Source organism: Stegodyphus dumicola, chromosome 3 (assembly GCF_044657685.1).
Source record: "Stegodyphus dumicola isolate Sdum_Otavi_A_Nest chromosome 3, ASM4465768v1".
Lineage (NCBI taxonomy): Eukaryota > Metazoa > Arthropoda > Arachnida > Araneae > Eresidae > Stegodyphus > Stegodyphus dumicola.
In genome coordinates this window covers 264,309,770-264,332,752 of record NC_140770.1, presented here as the reverse complement: position 1 = coordinate 264,332,752, position 22,983 = coordinate 264,309,770, and the positions used below count along the sequence as shown (strand labels likewise).

The following is a 22,983-nucleotide window of genomic DNA, read 5'->3' as shown; positions in this document are numbered from 1 at the left end:
AAAATACACTGCTCGACATTGAAAATGCAACACCAAGAAGGAGTGGTCAGAAAGTGATGGAATTTGGAAAAAAGACAGAGACAGCAAGCAGCAATAAGTGATCTTTATTTCAAAATGATAGTCAGAATACAGAGCGAGAACAACGTCGGCTCAGTAGGATTTAGGATTTAGGATTTAGGAACGGGGAAGACGGACACCACGTCTTTACCATTTGGTTAATTGGTTTAGCGCCGTCTCCCCACTACGTGATCCCAGCCGTTTATTGATATTAGCAAACAGATACATAATTTGAAATGAATACATAATTTGAAATGAATACATAATTTGCAATGATACGCAGTTTGGAAGGTTAAAAAAAATTGAAGCATAATGTATAAAATAGCATAATTATAAACGTACAGAATTTTGAATGTAATACAAAAATTTTTAACATAATATATGACATAACTCTTTAAAATATGTGCGGAATTTTGAATATAATATGCGACGAAAAGAAATAGTAGTGATGAAGAGTCCAACAAAAGTCTATAGTTCAAAGTCCATTTCAGAATTCAGAAAAGTCTATAGTCCATATTCTATAGATGTAGTACAGAATCTATAGATCAAAGTCTGCAAGTTAAATATTTTGTTTATGTAATTCATGTATATTGCTCAAATTTGCAGATTTTGCAAGTCAGTAGGATGTAGTCGGCTCAGTAGGATAAGGTTCTTACATTCAGTAAAAAATTGTACAATACAAACTGGCTAAATAGTTGGGAGCCCGATGTAGGCTAACGTGATAAATTCTTACTACATTAGATAAGTTCAAAATAAATAACTAACATGATACCATCAAACTAACATTTACAATTTCTGGTATGGTAAAGAGCTGACAGAAATAATACAGTTGAACATATAGTACAATAGAACATAGTAACATAGTGTACTGATAATGCTAGATTTGTTGACTGGATGATAATGCATGCTAATATAATATAAAAAGAAAAGCATACAACAATTATTTTCTTATAAACAAGTAGATAAATGAAAAATGCGTAAAAACAGTAGAAAATACAGTACAGTGCAAACAAACCAACATGAAATCTGTATAAATGCTTGGCTCAAAATGCGATAGGTAAACAAGAACATATACAAATGCTATATGCTGTATAATATATATAATATTTACTTTTTAATTAAAAAGTTGAAAGATTCATACAGTAATAGCTAGTACAATGCAATTAACTAACATCATGCCAAACTAACATTTACAGTTTCTGGTATGTTAAAGAGCTAACCTAACATATTGTACAATAGAACTTAGTAACATAGTATGCGGATAATGCTATACTTGCTAACTGAATAATAATGCTTGCTATTATAACAAAAAAAAGTAACTAAATGAAAAATGCATATGAACAGTAGGAGAGTACGGAACAAACAAACAAGTCATCTGTAAAAGTACTAGGCTCAAATATGCAATAGTTAAACAAAAACATATACAAAGGCAGAAAGTTGCATACAAGTAAAGAAGAATTTTCGGAAAAAGCTATACTTGCTGACTGAAACTATCCATATTGTCAACAATAACTATAGTACCGACAGAACTATATTACTAACTGAATGCGATATTTGCAGACCGACTAGAATTATTTACTGATAATGCTATACTTGCTGACTTAAGAATGAAACTAGCTAACATGAGACAAGAAACAATGATATTGAAATTGTGTACTAAATAAAAAGTAGACATATTCTTACAACATGAGACAGATTTCAATGTAGTTAGATTAACATGATGCCTTCAAATAAACATTTACAATTTCTGTTATAGTACAAAGGCTCACTATACATTACAATAGAACATACCAACATAATTTACTGATAATACTATAGTAGCTCATTACTATACATTACAATAGAACATACCAACATAATTTACTGATAATACTATAGTAGCTACATCCTACTAAGCTATCCGGCTCAGTAGGATGTAGGACCATCGCGAACAACGATGCACGAAGAAATACGTCTAGGCATAGAGTCAATAGGAGTGCGGATGGTGTCCTGACGGATGGCTCACCATTCCCTTTCAATCATTTGCCACAGTTCGTCTTCTGAACAAGGCAGGGGCAGAATCTGCAAACGACGTCCAATCACAGCCCACACATTTTCGATTGATGACAGATCAGGAGAGTACGGTGGCCAGGGAAGCATCTGTATACCTTGCAGAGCATGTTGGCAGATGTGAGCGCTGTATGGTCGGGTGTTATACTGCTGAAAAATTGCATTAGGCAGACCCTGAAGTTCTACTGATACTGTGGCCAGTGGGGATTGCCACTGGCCACAGTACATTATCCAAGTATAGTTGGGCCGTCATAGTGCCCTGAATACGAACTAGAGGTGACCTGGAATCGTAGGCAATAGGCCCAAACCATTATGCCACGTTGTCGCGCGGTGAAGCGTACCACAGTCACTGCCGAATTAGATCTGTCTTCACGTCGACGCCACACACGTATGAGGCGACTGTCACTTGATAAACAGAAGCGTGACGCATCTGAGAACACGACGTTTCGCCATTCTGTCATCCACATCGCTCCAGTCCGGCACCATTCTAAATGTTGGCGTCTATGCTGTGGGTGGCAGTCTTCTTAACGAACGCCGGGAGTGCAGTCCACGTTCAACCAATTGATGGGAAATAGTTCTGGTCGACACAGGAACATCCAGAGTATCTTGCACATGCTGCAGAATCGCGGTACAAGTGACTTGTCGGCGGATGCGTCGATCCACGCGTGCTGACGTCACTCTGGCTGCACCTGCACTCCTCCTTCTTCCCACATTTCCTTGTCCCAACCATGTTCGCCATAGCCGATGCGCCGATCCATGTGGGTATCAGCTGAGATTTTACGTAAGGACCAACCCGCCCTTCTCAGTCAGATCACCATACCCCTCGTAAAATTGTCTATCTGCTGGAAGTGTCTTCGTTAACGGCGGCCTAGCCATTCTCTCTTATTACACGTATCCTCCGGGACAAAAACAAACTTTCTTCGATAATTCGTCTGGCAGAAATAACGACACGAATATTGCCCATTCTGCACGTTCCTTTCCTTATCTTACTTCGCGTGTGTCGGAGAGCTGCATATTTCACATCATTCGCATAACTCAGTGACGTGTGTCTACGCTACAATTTGCATAAATTTCTGACCACTCCTTCTTGGTGTTCCATTTTCAATGTCGAGCAGTGTATCTTCATTAGAAATTGAAAAATGTAGAAAAACATTAAAACAATTTTCAAAAAATTACAATTAAAATTAGTTTATTCACAAAGCAAGCAATTCGGCCGGCAGTCAAAAAGACAGATTTTTCGGTGCCAAAACTGAAAGTTTACTTTTGGTTCCACTCGGCAAAAGGAAACTGAAGGTGCAAAAACTGACGTAATTCACTATTCTTCTACGTTTTAAATGTAAACAAGCATGGCTGCTATGGTAAAAAAAAATTAGGCTTAGCCGAACTTAAACAACTTTTTTAAATTATTGACAATTCTACGATTATTGCATGCATATTAATTAAAGGCATAAAAACCTTAACCGGAAATTAAGAACAACATAATTGAATCACTTTGAAAACAAAGAATGCACGATTTGCCAACATATAAGATTAAAAGAATTGAGCTCACAGAACCGAAACAGAGTGGGTAAAGCACACATACATATATATATGTGTGCCGAAACACACATATATACATATTATTTTGAAGCGGCCGATTGCAAATAAAATGGGAGGGGCACAACTACATATTATGGCAAACCTATGTACAAAATCTCAACGTTCTGAAGGTTCTCTTTTTGAGTTATGCGAGATACATACATACGTGCATTCATACGTAGGTACAGACGTAGGGACATACAGACATCACGAAAAAACTTTCTTCTGATTCCATTTTACAATCTGTTTGGGAAGAAAGAGTCCTTTATTCTTTCCTTGTAGAAAGATTAGGTATGTTTTAGAAGCAGGAAAGATGAAAAATGAGCAACACCCTCGCCGGAAATCGAACCACCTCTGGAATACGCATCCAGAGTGCAGACTACTACATTAAGAAGGTATGCTAAGAAGGCGGGAGAAATACTTTATTTACTCCCCTTTTAAAGGGCAACTGCAGTTTTTAGGTAACCCAATCTCCAAATCCTGGGGGTAGAGAATCATCATCCACCCCCCTTTTAGTTCGGGCGCCACTTGTAGAGACATTATTGGGTAAGTGCAAAAGTTATACCCGTTTTTGGATGTGTAAATTTGCAATGGAACTGACGCCACACATGTCATTGTAATGACAAAAATCGTCAGCCAATCAAACTTGTGGATGTCTCATGTATAAATGCATTGTGTCTCACATAGTTAATCATCTGAAGGAAAATCTCAGATGATGTAACATGGAAAGCGACAAGGAGTATATAAAGACACTGTTTGTTATACGAGTTCGATAAAAAGAGCACGGCAGCCACAGCACGTCGCAATGTTTGTCGCCGGGAATAGAACCAGGGATCTGTGGATTACGCGCTCAGCGTACAGACCACTACATTACGAAGGCATGCTAAGATGGCGAGAGAAGTACCTTATAACCTTAAGTACTGATGTCACCCAAAACATCGTTGAATTGCATTCGATAGCGGTGAAATGGATATTTCCATTCAAATATGATACCCGGAATTTTCGCGATTGCAATAGTACCTTTACTTCGTACAAGGAAATAAAAAGGACTTAATAGTAATCAAACTATTTTAAAAACAAACTTACAGGTTTATAGGCAATATAGCGGTAAAAGAAAGTAAAATATTTACAGTAATTGAATATGTGGAAAGACGTATCCAAAAATCTATGTAAGTATAGTTCAGTAATTCAGTTTAATTCAGGGTAATTTCTTTAAGTGAGGTTCATAAATATGAAACAGCAATGTATATTTATTGGAAAATACTTGCATGGAACATTGCCTTAATCAACAATACTTCCTTGAATGTCATGCGAATGATTCGGCGATTGCTGCATGATTAATTAATGTTAACTATGCAATAATAAAAAAGCGGCAAGATCAAATACTTTACATTAAGAGATAGTATACTTCATAGACAATTGGCATCAATGCAATGATATTTCAGTTATTTATTATCAAATGGAAAAATCCTCACACTTAACCTATTCATCAGATCTTCTTAAATAACAAAAAAGAAAAAAAGTAAAAAAAATCAATATCGGTTTCTTTGCGTTGTTTCTAATGCTTATTATTGTGTCAGAAATAAACACTCCATGAAGACCTTAGACTTGACACTACCGAAACCTATCTCAATAAGACAAGTACAAAATTTTACGGCAAAGCACTTGGCTGTGAACATTTAAATTTCATCAACCACTTCAATTATATATGAGTACTTGAGGCGGACTATGATCTTAGTCCATTTGCTGCCCTCCGCAAAAAAGAATGATTTTTCTTCTACCTAGCTTTTTATGCCTTTTATCATTTCTGTGACTGCATTTGTTTTGTATTTCATTGTTCTGGCGATGTATTTGTATTCTACAGAGGCTGTTCGCACAATTTTAGACCATTTTGGTAAGTGATAATAAAAACTCGTTTGCTGCAAAAGAAGTAATTGCAATTGTACTATGTTTTTAAAAGTCAAAATTATCGTCTGGGGCCTGAAACTGGTGTTTTTATTCAAAATGACGAATTTAACAAAGCAATGGTTCGAAGGCTACATTTACGCTCTTTCCGAAGAGAAATATGCATACTCCGTTATCCAAAAACGATGTGGAGTCATAGTTTTGTGATGTTTAAAGCGTCGATAGATAATATCATAAACAAGAAAAGAAAAAAACGTCAAATTGGAGCCTCAAGTGGGGCAAAAATTCCAAACAAGTATCCAAGGAAAAAATGGACATCTTCGAATATTGCAAATGTACGTTGTTTAATGTTAAAAAAAATCCCCCTAGTCAAAGGACAGTTGCAAAATCATTAAAATGCTCGGTGTCCACTGTAAACAAAATGATAAACCTTGATTTAAATCTTAAGAAAGGAAAAAACACAATGTGTATCGTCCTCTTCCAAAGCATATCGCTCAACGCAGGACACGCTGCAGAATTCTATATGAGAAACACTTATCCAAAGAAAAATGGAAAACATTTGTCACTATAGATGAAGCATGGGTGTATTTAAATGATTGTAACAAAAACAGAGCCATTTATTATCATAGAAAGGGAGGAAAAAATTTAAGTACATGGTTCAAAGAATCGAAAGAAAGTTTTTCTAAGGTATTCATGATTGTTGTTGGTTTTTCTTATAATGGCAAGTTAAAAATAAAGAAAGTGCAAAAAAATGTCAAGATTAACTCCAAATACTATCAGAAACATATTTTATCGCCAATTTTTCTGAATGAAATACCATCGCTTTACCCATCAATCTTTGAGACTCCATCAGGACAAAGCTAGCAGTCACACATCAAAATCCACTGTAAATTTCCTAAAAGAAATAGAACAAAAAACTGGTATCAAGGCCATACCCTTCACTGATATCCTTACTAAATCTCCCGATGTGTGGCCTATGGATTTTTGTGATTTCGGACTTTTAAAAACTGCATTATTCAAACGTTGTCCCAAAACCCTAACAGGACTCTGGAAAGCTGTTTGGGAAGAATGGGATAGAATACCTCTTTTGCCACTTCAAAAGGCATTATTATCCTGGAAATTGCGGTGTCGAAAGATAGTTCAGAATAAGAGATGTCAAAAAGAACATTTAAAACACAAGAAATTTATGTAATTTAGTTTTGTGAATACAATATACGTCGTCTAAGAAATGTGTGAACAGCCTCTGTATTTTGACGCTTTTCCTGTTTATGTAGACTGCTAATTTTCAGATTTTGGAGTACTGCCAGTACAATTTACCTACACATATTGACTTGATTGGTTCACAGGTACTGCAGCCATGTTTTTTATTTTGCAATGTCGGATCATTTCACGATCCTTATGCTCTATTTTGCCGTCAAAAACTGTTACGCCCTTTGGGTATGTTTATGGTAGTAATATGTTTTATAACTTTATTTGTCATCGATCCGGACATGTCGCGCTTTAAACGATATTCGCTAAATTTTCTAGCTCGATTCTATTCGATTTGAAACATAGAAAACCTTGAGAAAACCTCTCTTTGGCTTTCCAGATATCTCAGGCCTCAGTTAAGACACTAGACGGATAACAGTAGGGAATTTCATCCTTTGCTGTAAACCAGTATAGCACGAAAATATCAAAGGAATGTTGTAGAAACAAGTACATTTCTTTCCTTTAAAGCAATGTTTTAAGTTCATAAATATGGCCGCCACTTGCTAGGTAGGGTTCATTTTCAGATGGTGGAAGAAACTGAAAATCTCCCCCTCGCTTGTATTCTAACCTCCTTGGTGAAATCAAGCATTCATACTGAAAGGACGCTCAACGTATGCGCCCGGAAACAATTGACGCAGGCGTTGTGCAAGTTGGGGTTGGAGAAGAACCCAAATGTTGAGTTCTTTAAGGTCATCCTTCCTAGAATTCATTTCTTAGAATTGCGTGGGAAGCCGCCGATAAAGTTCTTTTCATTGCTGGTGTAAACCAGATAACGATTAATAATTTTTTTGAGAATTTTAAAATTAAATTCGAATGAGTCTTAAAATTAAGTTCGAATGACAAAACATATTCATCGCCCACTACCGCCCGAAACATCCCCATCGCCCTCTATTGACCAAAACAAGTTCACTGCCCATCAGCATACTCCTATTGTCCCGAGGGTGGCACCGCCCCCTTTGAGAACCGATTGTTTAGTCGATAGTTTAAAAAGTATTTAAATTTAACTTAAGCATATATTTGTAGTAAATTCCAGACTGTCAAGTATATTCAATATTATGTCATTTATTTTTCTTTAGAGAGAATGCTTACTCTTTTGGCTGCATACTGGTGGATCTTCAAAACACATGTAGCGAAGCTGCTCGAGAACTTACAATGGAAGTCGTTAGCCGATTAATGAATGAATTGCCAGATGAATGTTCTAATTTAATTACAACCGAAATAAAAAACACATTCCTTGCATCCTTGCTTCTGGAAGATGAACAGAGAAGAATTTACTCTTCAGCACTTGAGATATTTCTGACGAAATAAATTCAAAATACTCTTCTGTAAGAAAGTAGATGAGCTGTGTGAGTTTCATTACAAATATATATTTTAGAATTTTGTTAGTAATAATTGGATGTTCGAATGTTTCAACTGTTTGTACGAATGTTTCAGCTGTAATAAAATCTGAACAATGCAAAACATCTGCAGTGACTCATTAACATGCAAAATGACGAAACTAATACGCAAAACGTGAAATTGTTTGATTTTGGAAATATAACCTTTTAATTTCCATTTATCATTCGGAAACATATTTTATGAAATTGAAATGTTAACTTAAGTAAGAAACGAGTAGTCTTGTAATAACTCACAAATAAGAAACATACTACAAAGCAGTAGGGAATATAGCAGTCATGCTTTATAAATAAGTAGACTAGGTCTAAAAGTAATGAAGTGGAAGTAATCTAAAAGTTAAGAAATAAAAATTGCCTTTTTTTTTACTTTTGAAATTCATGCATATGGGTTAGGTATCTGCTTTATTCGCAAACGTTCATAGGTTTCAGGTTTTTAAAAAAAGGCTTTATTTATGTTTTTGTTGAACCTTTTTTGTGGACCTATCCTGATCTATTGATTACTAAAAGGCACCAAAATGAACGCAGCTATCTACTGTTAAATTTTAATTTAATTATTTTTTGCAGCATATTACCTAAAAGAGTTTTCCACTTACGTTTTTTCTATTATTTTATGTAACTATATTTGGCTATTCTCTTCAAATAGATGAAAAATATTTAAATAATTTTAATAATTTTTATTTGGAATTTAACGCTAGAATTTTTATGATTTTTGAGTAATTTTGTCATTTTTTTATTCCACTTTTCTTGGAGACTCAGTAATTTGCAGAATTGTTTTCCTAGTTTCAAATTTAAAAATTTCTTAACTTCAAATTTTAATTTTGTATGGTATAATATCATATAACTTACTTAGGTTTTTGATGAAACAGATTATATCTTAAAGGTTTCTTCAAAATTTTTAATATTAATTTATTATTTACATTTTGTTACCATTTCTTTAATGGCTTTTTAACTATATTGTTTTAACTTCAATTTAAATTTATTTACTTTTAAGCTACTTATTTTTTTAAATGAATTCCTATTAATTTTTATGATTTATTTATCGAATTTATTTTTATAATCATCCAGATATGATTTAAGAACGGGGTTCTGCGGAAATTTTTCTGCTTCTACTGAAAATGACCCAAGAATTTTCCACGATTTGCTATTGTATTATTTTGTTTTTGTTTCAGTTTCGTAGTTTAAATTTCTATTTGTATTAAGTATATATTCTTCTGTTAGTAAATCTGCCATCTTTTTATTGATTTAATTTTTCAAATTATTTTTTGATTACTTAATTAATGTCGCAGCATGCTGCTAGTTTATCGTGAAGCGGCTGTACGTTGCAGCGTGCTATACCGCCGAGATCAATAGCCGTGTAAGTCGTCTACCGAATGAAAGCTTGCTTAGATGTCTTCGGGCTCTCAGGATGAAGGACGTCTGATTTCAAAAACCTTTGTTTCGTGTCTTGCACAAGACGCGATGCAGCGCTCACTGGAACAAAGATATGCGATAACGTTTTGTGTAAAACTCGGGAAGTTTGCACTGAATACTTTTCGAATGGTTGAATTCGAGGAAGAACTTGATCACAAAGACAAGTCCATAGATGCCACAAGACGTTTTTGGAAGGCCGTGAAGAGGTCGATGACGAAATCCGAGTTGAATGCTCGTCACCTTCCTCAGATGAAGAAAAGATGACGAGAGTTCGTGTGAAATGACTTTTGCAAACAGACCGTCGAATGAGTTCATACTAAGTATTCCAAACTTCCACGAGACTTGACCAAGAATTTGCAAGAGAAAAGTGTCAACACATTTCCGAAATTTTGGAAATGTGTGAAAATGATCCTCACATTTTGGGCAATGTTATCACGGAAGATGAAACACGGATATATATAGATCAGTATGATCCCGAAAGAAGAGCGACCTCCGTGTCCTCCTCCTCATATGTGTCCCTTGCCCCAAGAAGGCTCGAATGAGCAAATCAGATAGCAGGACCATGCTATTTTGCTTTTTGGCATCAGCGAATAGTCCACCGTGAGTTTGGACCTCCCGGCACAACCGTTAACCCTATATTTTACATACAAGTCTTCAAGAGAAGACAGCAAGGATCCAGCGCATGAGAGCAGACATCAGAGGTGACATTAGAGGCAATTTGAAACTTCATCGTGACAACGCGCCAGCACACACTGCCTTCGTCGTGAATGACTATCTCGCCAACTGTAAAGTGCAAACGGTGTCCCAGCCACTCTACAGTCCTGACATGTCTCCTACAGACTTTTTTGCTCCCTTGTTTGAAATGTATCTTCCCTGAAAGGACATTTTTGCAGAACAATTGATGACATGAAAGCATATTGTGAAATGGCTTTATACACATTTCCTGAATAGGTCTTGGTTTAAAGTTCTGGATTAAGTGCCATCCATAAAACTTTTATTAAAGTTGATTCTATACACCATTTATGAGAAAACTATTAAAGTGCCTTCTTCGTTATCGAGATTAAAGCCAAAATACCTGTTTGAAATGATATTGTACCTAAGTGCTTCCGGTTTGTACATTGCATTATAAGGCATTTTCCCCTTCTTTCTTCGTGCTGTAACGGTAGCAGACTCGACACATATTCGAGAAGTCCAAATTTGAGACCCGGCGATGATATTACACATTTTTCACATCTCTAGCATCAAAATAACTTAATAACTCTACCATATGATATTAATGTGAAGAAATACGAAGAACATATACTATAAATATTTTATTTGAAGTAGCACACATTAACATGAATCCTTTTGATTTCAATGGTTTCTGCCAAATAATAATTTTATAGAGAAACTATTACTGATTTACAAAAAATGGTTATTTTTACTACTGATGGGGCAGCTGTATTGCTAAGAAAATGGAAACAGGAAAACTAAAAGAAAAATACGCCAAACAAATAATAATGCCAGCAAATTTTAGATAATGCCAAAAAAATATGAAAACAATTCAACGGTGTGCAAAAAGGACTTAAAATGGATTCAGAAGAGAGATTTTTTCGTACGTATGTATGTATGAATCTCGCATAACTCAAAAACGAGTAGCCTCAGAACGTTGAGATTTTGTATATAGCTATAACATACATGCTATAACATACAGTATATGCTATAACATACAGTTGTGCACGTTCCTTTTCGGTTGCAATCGGTCACACCAAAAGCATATGTAGGTATGTATATTGTTTAAAAAAATAGTAAAGTGAAGTTAAATTTAAATAATTCTCTTGCGCCATTGCTGCAAGGAATGAAATTTGAATTTAACAAACATTCTCTATTCGCAAAAAGCAAATTTAAAGTTAATTAAATTTTAAATAATCAAATTTAATGCAAACAAATAAATAATAATTATTGCTGCGAACTAATCTATAATATCATTTAAATTCTGAGAGCATATGTAAATCAAGTGCAAGTATCAAAATCCATGAATAAATATATAATTCCAAACATGTTTTAATCCTAAAAAAATTTATAAAAAATGCATAAGTGAATAATTTTTGAGCAGGCAGGAGACAGACTTATTATCGAGGGGAAGTTCTCTTGAAACCTAACTCTTCAATTATTTAATTCGTGTTTCGTCATCCATGTAGGCAAGGGTAAAAGTTAAAACCAAATGTTGCGAATTACTGAAAAGAAATTTAAACAAGTGAAATTTCGAAAAATTAGAAAGTAAATGACTAGAATTAATATTAAAAAAGTAAATGACTAGCGTTAGAATTAAAATTTGCTTTTTATGAATAGAGAATGTTTGTTAAATTTAAAGTGAATGTGTATATATATACCCACTCTCTTACACGGCTATGTGACCTCAGCTTTTTTTTCTTCTTATATGTTGATAAGCTGTGTATTTTTAATTTAAAAATTATTTAATTATGTTGTTCTTATTTTCCGGTCAAAGGTTTTTTGGCTTTACTTAATCTGCATGAATTAGTTGTAGAATTATCAACAATTTAAAAGTTGTTTAAGTGCGTCTAAGCCTAATTTTTTACTTCCTTGTACGAAGTAAAGGAAGTATTGTTATAACAAAAATTTCCGGATACCATACGTCAACGAAAATATCCACTTTGATCGCTATGGAATGCAATTTAACGATGTTTTTGTTTGACATTTATACGTAAGTGATAAGTGACGGAGGACGTGGGCACTGTCCCTTTACCTTAATGGTTAATCAGTACAGCACCATGTCCGCCATTATCCAGAGCCACCAATGGGGTTCGCTGCCGTCCAACTGCCCGGGTCCCAGTGTTTGTTGATATCTGAGAAAAATATAAATACATGGCCATACAGGGGCTTTTTTAACATGCTACTTTTACAATACGTTACGATACTAATGATTCAATTATAATACATTTAAAAACTAATTTTGCAGCATGCACTATATATGACGATACTGATTTATACAATTCATACATTACCAATTATACATTAGAGTACGAATTATGCAATTTCAATACATTATGATACTAATTATGCAGTACACACATAGACTTTACAGTGTAAGTTACGATGAATAATAGAAACATTACCAATTATACAATTATTATTCATTACAATACTAATTACATTACCAATGATACAATTATTATACATTATAATACTAATTACATTACCAATTATACAATTATTATACATTACAATACTAATTATGCACTGCTACTGCTAGTAATTCTGATAAATATTACACATAGTTATGCAGTAATTGTGCAATCACGAAGTGAAACCTTTGTGGCATATTTAATTTCGGATAACGAGAGGCTTCGTTTTGAGAACCATAGGGGCGGTTATTATTTATGGTATAATTTTGTTTCAATTTCTCCACAACTCAATTAATGGAAGGTATTTTCAGATTGCTATAAATCTTAAGTGTTTTATTAATTGCAAAAATTGTCGCTTTTTTAAAAACTCTTAATTAAAAAACGTCTGAAAATTATAACGTTTTTTCTTCTCTGTTCATTTACGCACCTTGCGGCATAAGTTTAACACAAGTTCATTAAAACCTATTTGCTTAGAAAAACTGTTAATATTTAAGTGTTATATGTCGATAACAAAGATGAAATTAAGTGGAATATTCAAACACAGAATTTAGGTAAGACTTTCGTTTTACTTCCTATTATATTTATATATGTAAAACATGAAATAAATGTAATGAAAATCCCTGAAAGGTTTCAGATTTTAACGATCGCCCAGTAGGTTTCTTAAAGTTTTTTACGCTCTCGCTGAGATCGCGGTCTACCACTCTGTTGTTACACTTGTAAAGACATTCGGTTAATTTTTGAAGCCAGAGAGATGAAAAATTAGCAACCGCCTTCGCCGGGAAACGAACCATACCGGCCCAGCGTGCAGAACCACTACACCACGAAGGACGCTAGGAAAGTGGGGGAAATACCTTATACACTCACTCCTACTAACCCATTTGTTTTTGTCGTTTTAGCTTTATTATTAAACATAATTTTTTTCGCACTTATGCCATGTACAACTCAACAGCCAAATTACAAAAATTTTAAAAGCAGCATAGCAGTGTACGTTTATAATTTCCGATACTGAGTTAAGTGTTGGATACATATTTTTCTATTTTTTAGCCCAAAGGGGCAAGTTGCCCAGAAGGGCTATTAATTTCGTTTTGGCATTTTGCGTTAATTCACTATAAACGGCGAATCACTTTTTAAATTGTTACCACCAATTATTAGAGACCTGTAATATATTTCAAGAAATTAAATAATGAAGAATCTGCATAATTATACGTATGTTTTTCACATTGTGATAAAACAACAGTAGCTACAGCCATAAAATTTTGAATAACGTATATCTCCACTCGAATTTGGGCATCTGGAAGCCCAAATTGGGAATTTAGAATTTGTTTTATTATCAACTTCATAATTTAAAAAAGCATTTATGAGTTTTTTTTATTATCTATTTCATATTTTGTAAAGCATTTATGAGTTTTTGAGGTACTTTTCCGTTTTGCCGGCGCAGGCGATAAAATCGCCAGCAATAATAAAACTGATGCCAAAAGGAATATCCTCTCTGGTAACCTTTTATGCCTCATTTTCAAAACAATTCGAAGCCAGTTCTTCTCATATTGATTGTTTCTTTCAATACTGGCATACAATTACATAGAATTTTTAACAGATAGTTCAATTTTATGCCCCAAAACCATTCACGGTAATTAAGTTAATTAGAATGCAATCATACGGCTCACCCGAAAGCGAAAATACAGAAAAGGCAAGGTCAAGGGTTAAATTCATTAATTCTAATGAGAATGCACTAGCGAAGTAAAGCACTGCGGTTTTACATAGTTTCTGAGTAAGCTATTCGTACGAATTGAAATAATTCGTGCATTTAACCTTGTATTCCAAATTAAGATTTAACCTGAAAATAATGTAGATAATTACTGAGAGAATTAGACTTTTGTACTGTAGTTTACGTAAGAGGAGATCAATTGGGGTCGTGTGATATGAACCGACGAATCAGGATGTTGAACCATGAAAGCATAGTAAATTCTTAATGTCTTTTTACAAATTTATTGTGTATATTTATTGGTCTTTTAGAAAATTTTAAGCGATATTAAAATGAAAAAAAAAATAAATAAAATAAAAAATTCTTAGAATTACCATTTGTTCACATGTTTTATGTATATACTGTATGTTGTCGCCAATACAGTCTGCTTGGCGAGATTTGCTTGGCTAGAAACGGAAAAGCACCGTTTTTGATTAAAAAACAACGATTTCAAAGCGAACAACGACAACACTGTACGGAAAAAAAAATATCTCCAGTGCGCGAGACTGCGTATCGGAAATTCTAAGGATTTGCTGTTTTTAAATATTTTCTGATTTTGTTCTTGAATTGAATTTTATAGTTTAAGTGCGAAGAACATGATATTTTTTAATAAATAAAGGTAACACAGAAAAAAATCCTTTTGGGAGTAATATAAAACCTGAAAACTTTCAATTTTTATTAATTTTTATATATATATATATAAATTTCTAGTCTTTTCTCAGTTGATAATATCTATGTTCAGTTTTCTTACTAAAATAGCTTTAGAAAACTTTTTTCCGTTTTTTATGCTTAATGTTGTGTGGGTTTACTTTATTTATTAAATATGACGTTTTTGGCGCATACGGCACATAAAATTCGATTCAACAGAAACATCTCAAGAGATTTAAGAAGAGCATATCTTTAGGCATTGAGATAGACAGTCTAGCACGCTGGAAATAAAAATGTTTTATTCCGTACAGTATTGCCATTTGTCGCTTTGAAATCGTAGAGATTTTTAATAAAAAATTCCTCAATATTTTACAAAATATGAGATATATAAAAAACAAAGTCGAAAATCAGAATTCGGGCATCCAGTTGTTCATGTTCGGGTGATGCCCTACGTTATTCAAAATTTGATGGCTGTAAGTACCGTTGTTTTTGCGCAATGCAAGAAACATACATGCATTCATGCAGATTCTTCATTATTTAATTTTTTTAAACATAATACAGGGCGATAATGTTTGGTAGCAACAATTTTAAAAGTGATTCAACTCATTTAAGTGTTTCGACGCAAAATGGCATTTCGAGACTAACGTCCCTTTCGAGACTAATGTCATTTCGTGAGTAAAGTCCCTTTTGAGCTAAAAATATAACACCATTTCTGTAAATTTGCTATTATATCTGGGAATAAAAGATAGATTAAAGTTGTAAAAATAAATTTTTGCTAAGTGTCAGTTCATGATTAAATCTTTTAAAGTAAGCAAACATGTTTTTATAAAAGTAAAATTATATAAATCTAATATTTCTGAATAGTATAGTATTCATTAGTAATAACTCGGAGGGAATATCTAAAGTCCAGTTATAAGGTATTTCTCCCACTTCCCTAGCGTGCCTTCGTGGTGTAATGGTAGCACGCTGGGCCGGTATTCCAGAGGTCCGTGTTTCGCTTCCCAGCGAAGGCGGTTGTCAATTTTTCATCTCTTCAGCCTCGTAAAAAAGTAGCTATAGCGTTACGCCGCCATCGAAACCAATATCAATAGCTGTCAGAGTTCGAGTGGGGAAGAATCATCGGAATGATGAAAGCTGGGTGGTCAACTCGGCGAGTAGCTCGTCAGGTAGGCCGTTCTGATTTTACTGTAAGGAGGTGTTAGAACTAGTAGACAGAAAAGACGTCATTTACACGACGACCATGCTCAGGACGCCCTCGACAGACCAGTCGTCGAGCAGACTGCCACATCATACGACACTCACGCGTAGAGCCAACTACGCGGTAGCTACCCAGACACAGGCATTCTTTGGTAGCTATCCAGACACAGGCAGCAGCTTCTTTACGGGCCCCTGTGTCTTCCCGAACCATCGCAAGGAGCCTGGTTGAAGAACATCTAATATCGCGGTTCCCTTTACGTGTGCTGCTAATGACACCCACCGACGCCTCCGTTTCGAGTAGTGTCGCGCACGACAGGATTGGACTTTAATGGATGGAACCAGGTCGTCTTCAGCCACGAATCTAGATTCAATTTGATCAGTGATGACAATAGTGTTCGTGTATGGAGGCCCTGTGGTGAACGCCTCAATACTGCTTTCGCTTTACAGTGACACACCGTTACCACAGTTGGTGGTGATGGTATGGGGTGCTATTGCTTACGATACACAATCACTCCTAATATTGATCCATGACACAATGACAGGCCAGCGGTATGTCCATGACATCCGTCAGCCACATGTGTTGCCACTCATGGCAGGGTTCCTAGGAGCCCGTTTTCAACAAGACAATACTCGGCCACACACAGCACGGATCTCATAAGACTGCCTCCGCCACATTAACACCCTTACCTGGCCTGCTGGATCCCCAGATTTGTCACCAATCGAGCATATCTGGGATCATTTGAAACCGCAAGTAGGGCAGCCTGCGGGATTGGCCGAACCAGAGGCGCGTTTACAGCAACTGTGGAACGAGATGTCTCAAAACACCATACGGAACTTGTATGCCTCAATGCCAGTGCTTATCGCATCGTGCATTCGCGCTAGACGTGGTCCAACAGAGTACTAAAACTTCTGTTCATGTGTACTTTTTTCTGCAATAAATTATCCTTTTTTCTTTATCCTTTTTTCTAATCACCTATTTATATCAAAGTAGTACTTACGTATGTAAAATTTAATTTCATTCTAACAAGTTTTTCTTGGTGCGCAAATTTTTATGGCAATGAGCGTATTTATTAAAATTATGCTCGTTTTCAATAGGCTGTGGAGGTAATTTTACAAAGAGCAGAGGCCAGATATTTTCTCCTTTTTATCCCCATATCTACGAACGTATCAAGTGCACTTATACTATTGGAAAAGCTGGCGAGTCCATAGAAATACAGTTTGATGATTATCTTAGTTCCCACTTTGATCAAAAAGGTAAATAACTAATTTTTCATTCCTTTTTTATCTCTTTTTATCTATAGAATGACTCTACTTCCTCTTTTTTGAATTACGCAACTGTTTTTGAGTAAAAATTTTTTACTGCTGTTTCTCCATCCTACAATGTGTAACTTAAATATAATATTCTAATGGCACAGCAAAGAATATTAAATGATTCTATCTTTATACCCAAACACAATAATCGCACAGTCATTAGTCTTTACGCAGACATCTGACTTGCTGAAATTTGTAGTCAGGTTTTAAGAATACAAATCATACTTTTAAACCCCAGGAAGTAAAACCTATACAATTTGGTAGATGCCACACGTCAGCATCAATGTCAAATTCGCATTATTTTTGCATCGTAAACTATTTTACATTCAGTGCTGAGAATCCACGAACAAAAGAGCAATAATACTGCTGAATAGTCGGGATTCTGCTTGGGTTCAAATGCTGGAAAACAGGCTGGCTGTATGGAAGTTTTTATTGTTTTCTCAATGTGTAATTCAATATATGAGCCGATGTACCTTAAAAGCAAATATCTTAAATTATAAGCTAAGATATACCAAGTAACAAAAAAATCTGATGACAGGATAAAGCCGGTCATGGTCCTCAGAGGATTAAAAATTCCTCCAAGAAAATCCCTTTTAGGTCGATAATTCTAGTGTGCTTTGCATTAATCTAGATTAATAAATCGCATTCACAGCTGCCGAGATTTCAAAGAAATTATTTGCATAAACATTTTAGGTGTCCAGAGGGCTGGCAAAATAAATGCAAAATTTCGAAGAATTTTCCGTGTAAACAAAAGATATACATTCGGTTTCTTGACAATAAAACCATTGCTCGCATTACTTCAGATAGACTAGAGACATTTTCATATCATGGTATTTTTGCCATGAGTGTATTTTTATATCATTCAGTTTTTTCTCTGAGAGGTTTCCGAAATATTTATTATTGAATAACCTTTCTTTTTCTGTTTTCCTTACACTCAAAGCACTACAGATTAAAACTGAATTATGTACATACATTTTGGGGCAGAACTTCTTTTGAAACATTTCGTGAAAGAATATATTTTTGCATCTAAACGAAATTAAAAAAACTAACAATAATAAATAATAAAGCACTTTAAAGATAAGTTTATAGAGAATTCAAAATGTTGAATTCTCTATAAATTAGAAAATTCAATTAGAAAATAATCAATGGATCAATGGATTTTAAATATTATGTAGAAGAAAATAAAAAGAAGCTATAAAGCTAATATGAACTTGTTTTCATAATTCTTGTAAACCACAAATAATTTTACCTAGGGAAAACAGGGTAAAATTACCAAATATCAAATATTTTATACTATTTCCTGAATTTGAAACAAGTTATAAATTATATAATACTTTGCAAAAAGCAATATTGCAAAAACCTTTGCTTTTAATTAGGAATACACATCACTTGAGCATTCGTAAAGATCATTCGTTGGTGTTAGGAGATACCAGGATATCCTTTCAGCTTCAATTTCAGCTACTTTTTTTCGTCTGGATTCATTATAAATATCATAATCGTTCCAACAAAAACCTCAAACCACAATTCTGGGATTTCCTGAAGCATCAAAAAGTCAGCTTTTGTCAAAAATTATAAAATAATCAATAGATTCTTTTTTAACTCTTACTTTTTATATAAGGGTTTTTTTTCCCTTTAGTAAAATCAAAACAACCATTTTAACTGTTTGCAAAATAAATTGCATATCAGTTGGAACAAACTGTTTATTAAAAGTGTCATTCAGCTTTTATAATTTTTAAAATAATCCAAAGGGCAATTTCCACAGTAGTGCTATTATTTTCGTTTTGGGATTTTGCGTTGATTCACTGTAAACAGAAATTCTAAAATCTTTTAAAATTATTTTGTGACATTGCTGTTGAATTGAATGGATGGTTTAAATGCAAAGAACATGACATTTAATAAATTAAGGTAACACACAAAACGTTAGACAAAGGACCCTTTGGGCGTAATATAAAATCTGAAAGCTCTCAGATTACGTTTTTTATTTTTTATTTTTTATTTATTTTTTTTTTCTTATTTGCTGTTATTTATTTTGTGATTCAACTGTTTAATATAGGAATTACTAACTATGTTCAGTAAATGTGAATTGTACGTCTGCTTATTTGGAAATATACGAGCAAGAAGTAGCTGAAACCAACAAGCGAGGCAAATACTGTGGAGACAACCCACCACAAGATAGTTACACTTTACTTGCACCCATTACGATAAAATACAAAAATTCTTTAAGCAAATCTCATGGATTTATGTTAAGATACGAAATTATAGGTGAGTATAAAATTACTTACTTCCGTTTCAAGAATCTGAGTGCAGTTGTGAGCTTTACAATAGAAATAAAGACGACAATTTTGTACAGACTTATAAGAACGAAACCTCATTTTACATTCCTAGCAGCCTTATTGTTACGTATTTTGTATTTAGTTAGCTATTTTTGGTAAAATTGTTTTATTCCCAGTGTAATGCAGCGCGTGACATGTTTTAAGAAACAGCTAAGCTGAAAAAGTAAAAATACGGGAGCACGAGCATTTGATAAATAGATATCTCGTAATTTATATTGAAATTGAAGTAATCTAATTGTATAGGTGAAAAAAGGTACATCGTTCATTCTTTCAAATAACTTTCTGTGTTTTGTATTTGGTGCTACTTTGGTAGACGGTTGCACGGATTTTTGGCGATTTAATTTGGGGCAATTGTTGGCGCGGTTTTTACAATCGTCAGCCATCTTGAAAAACGTTGTTTTTACGTATTTTGCGCATAGTAAAGTATTCGAAACTTTAAAAAAATAAATATCGTTAAAAATAATGGATTAATTTTTTCTTGAAAACATTGTTTTTTAAGATGGCAGGCGAATGTAAATAAATAGATTTACTACAAGTATAAAATACTAAATAAAAGGTAAGGTTAAATTATTACTTTCATATAGCAAAGAAATAGAATAAAAACACCGCTATAAAAACACTGCGCCAACGTTTAATTGGACTAAAATATTACGTAAATTGAATATCGAATTAAAAACCATCATACCAACGTTTAAAAGAATTAAATTATTACTTAAATTCAAATACTTTAAAATAAGTAAATAAGAACGCTTCGTACACTAGAGCTAAAATGACAGCAATTAGTTAATTGCCGGTAAAAAAGGAGGAATGTCTAATACTTTTTTTACCAGTACAGCGGTTATTTCTTCCACCGTGATCACAATACCATATACGGCTGTCCTCAGAATCGGCTCTTCTAATGATCTTCATCTGTGATCCACTTTTCTCGCACTTCATTGAAGAAGCAATTAGCGAGGTTTCATCTAAAAATTTAAAATAAATTTCCTTTGACCCTTGTAGCAATTTATAAATAAATCTTTGATTAGGAAAGCCAGGTTAGCCAAAATAAGGTCTCATAGGACAATTTTTTTATTCCGATACCAATAATTCTTGGTACTGACCAATAGCAATATTAATCTTTGAAAGGGTCATATCGATTTCCTATGAAATCTAAGGAATTCGAAGAGATGAATAATAAAATTTTAAAACGGCGCGAATTATTTTGCTGCATTTCATTCTAACTTATTTCCTCGAATTTCATTGCAGATATATTTCTCGTTCAATGAATTCAGTTCTGACTTTGCGGCAAGGCAAAAATACACAAAATTTCAAAATATCTTTATTGAAAATTGGAAAATATAGAAAAATATAAAACACCAATTATAGTTAAAACAATTTTTAAAAAAACAGAGTTTTACAAGTAAAATTACATTTTCTACGCAATAAAAAGCAATTCGGCCAGCGGCAAAGAAGGCAGATTTTTTGGTGCATAAAACTGAATGTTTACTTTTGGTCTCATTCGACAAAAAGACACTGAAGGTGCAGAAACTGACTTAATGCACTATTCTGCTAAATTTAAAATATGAACATATATGGCTGCTATGGTAAAAAGATCAGGCATAACCGCACTTAAAAAAACTTTCAAATTTTTGATAAATCTACAACTATTAAATGCAGATTAATTAAAGGCATGAAAACCTTAACCAGAATATAAGAACAACATAGTTCAATCATTTTAAAAGCAAAAAGTGCACAATTTACCAACATATAAGTATAAAAAAACTGAGCTCACAAAGCGGAGTAACAGAGTGGGTATGTATTCTAACCTAACGACATATAAAATTCTAACTCCCTAGCGAGACGTATCTTTTCTTTGAGGTTCAAAACTTTTCATCCTTTTAAACCTATTTTATACTTCTATTAACACTAAACATTTATATTTAGTATTATACAGAAAAATTTTTGAAACTATTAATAATTTCTTGAACAACTGTCATGGAACCATGGTTCCACCGCGAATCAAAGAATCAATTAAGATAGTTATCAGATTTGATTTTAATAAAATTTTACGTCATTTGAATTTTTATAAATCCTTCTACAAAAAAATTTTATTTAATTTGTTTCTAATTGCTTTACTAAAATTCTTTTCGGAAACACAAAGCACAAAATCAGTGCAAATATCTGGAGGAAATCGCTGCTTATCATTTACGCCAGGCTATGATAATGAGTGATTTCTGAGAAGTACCTTCTTTTTTATGCAGCCTACAGTAATCGGTAATAAAAAATACAATGAAATTCCTTTCATGCAGATTTCGTAATAACTGCTACATTTATCGTTTCGTTATGAGCTATTATTTTCTTTATTTATTTAACAATTTTTTTCTTTTCAACAGATCCAAAGGAGGCGGTGTCATAGTTCCATTGATAGTCGAATAACAGAGAAGACATTCGTCATTCATGTTGCTGAATATATCTGTGAAAAATACAGTAGTTTTGAACTATAACATTATAGAATAAATTAAAAAATTTTATATTAAAACTGTGGGCACTGTGGTAATGTCTGAAACTTATATATCCTGCAAACGTATTTCTCTATTCTTCTGGTATGTGAAGTGTCAATGTTTGTTAAGTGATTTAAAATCAATTTCTGCAAAAAAATGTTTCTAGAGATTCTGATATTTTAACTTCTATAATTTTGTTTTACAGAGAAATAAATCAATATTCTTTGTCAAAACAAAAGTACAATTGTATATCTGTCCAAAGAATGTTTGAAACTTCTTTTATTTGTCCCATCAGAAAATTACAAATCTCTTAATCACGAACAAATTTCATTTACCTAATATGTCCTCCGTCGACACCGGCACTGTTCTGAAGTCAATCATGTGTAACAGACTAAATAACGATCCATAAAAACACTTATTGCATTTTATTTTGCTTGAGGAAATATTAATATTTCATCGGTTATATGGAAGACAAGAAGTTAGCTGCTCAGCGATAAAAGCTCTCGT

At 33.8% G+C, this 22,983-nt stretch overlaps 1 protein-coding gene across 3 annotated transcripts in view; it reads left to right on the top strand.

The window, feature by feature from the left end:
• LOC118185010 (uncharacterized) overlaps window positions 1-22,660 on the top strand; it is a 59,373-nt gene extending 36,713 nt beyond the window's left edge. For 2 of the 3 annotated variants that reach the window (XM_035354777.2, XM_035354788.2), the window contains one exon: window positions 7,914-8,300. In XM_035354777.2, coding sequence (XP_035210668.1) covers window positions 7,914-8,145 — 232 coding nt within the window. In that variant the 3' untranslated portion in view covers window positions 8,146-8,300. Of the gene's footprint in view, window positions 1-7,913; window positions 8,301-17,447; window positions 17,607-19,736; window positions 19,926-22,368 lie in introns of those variants that run through there. The other variant, XR_004757527.2, reaches the window with a different exon arrangement.
• Window positions 22,661-22,983: the final 323 nt, after the last annotated feature.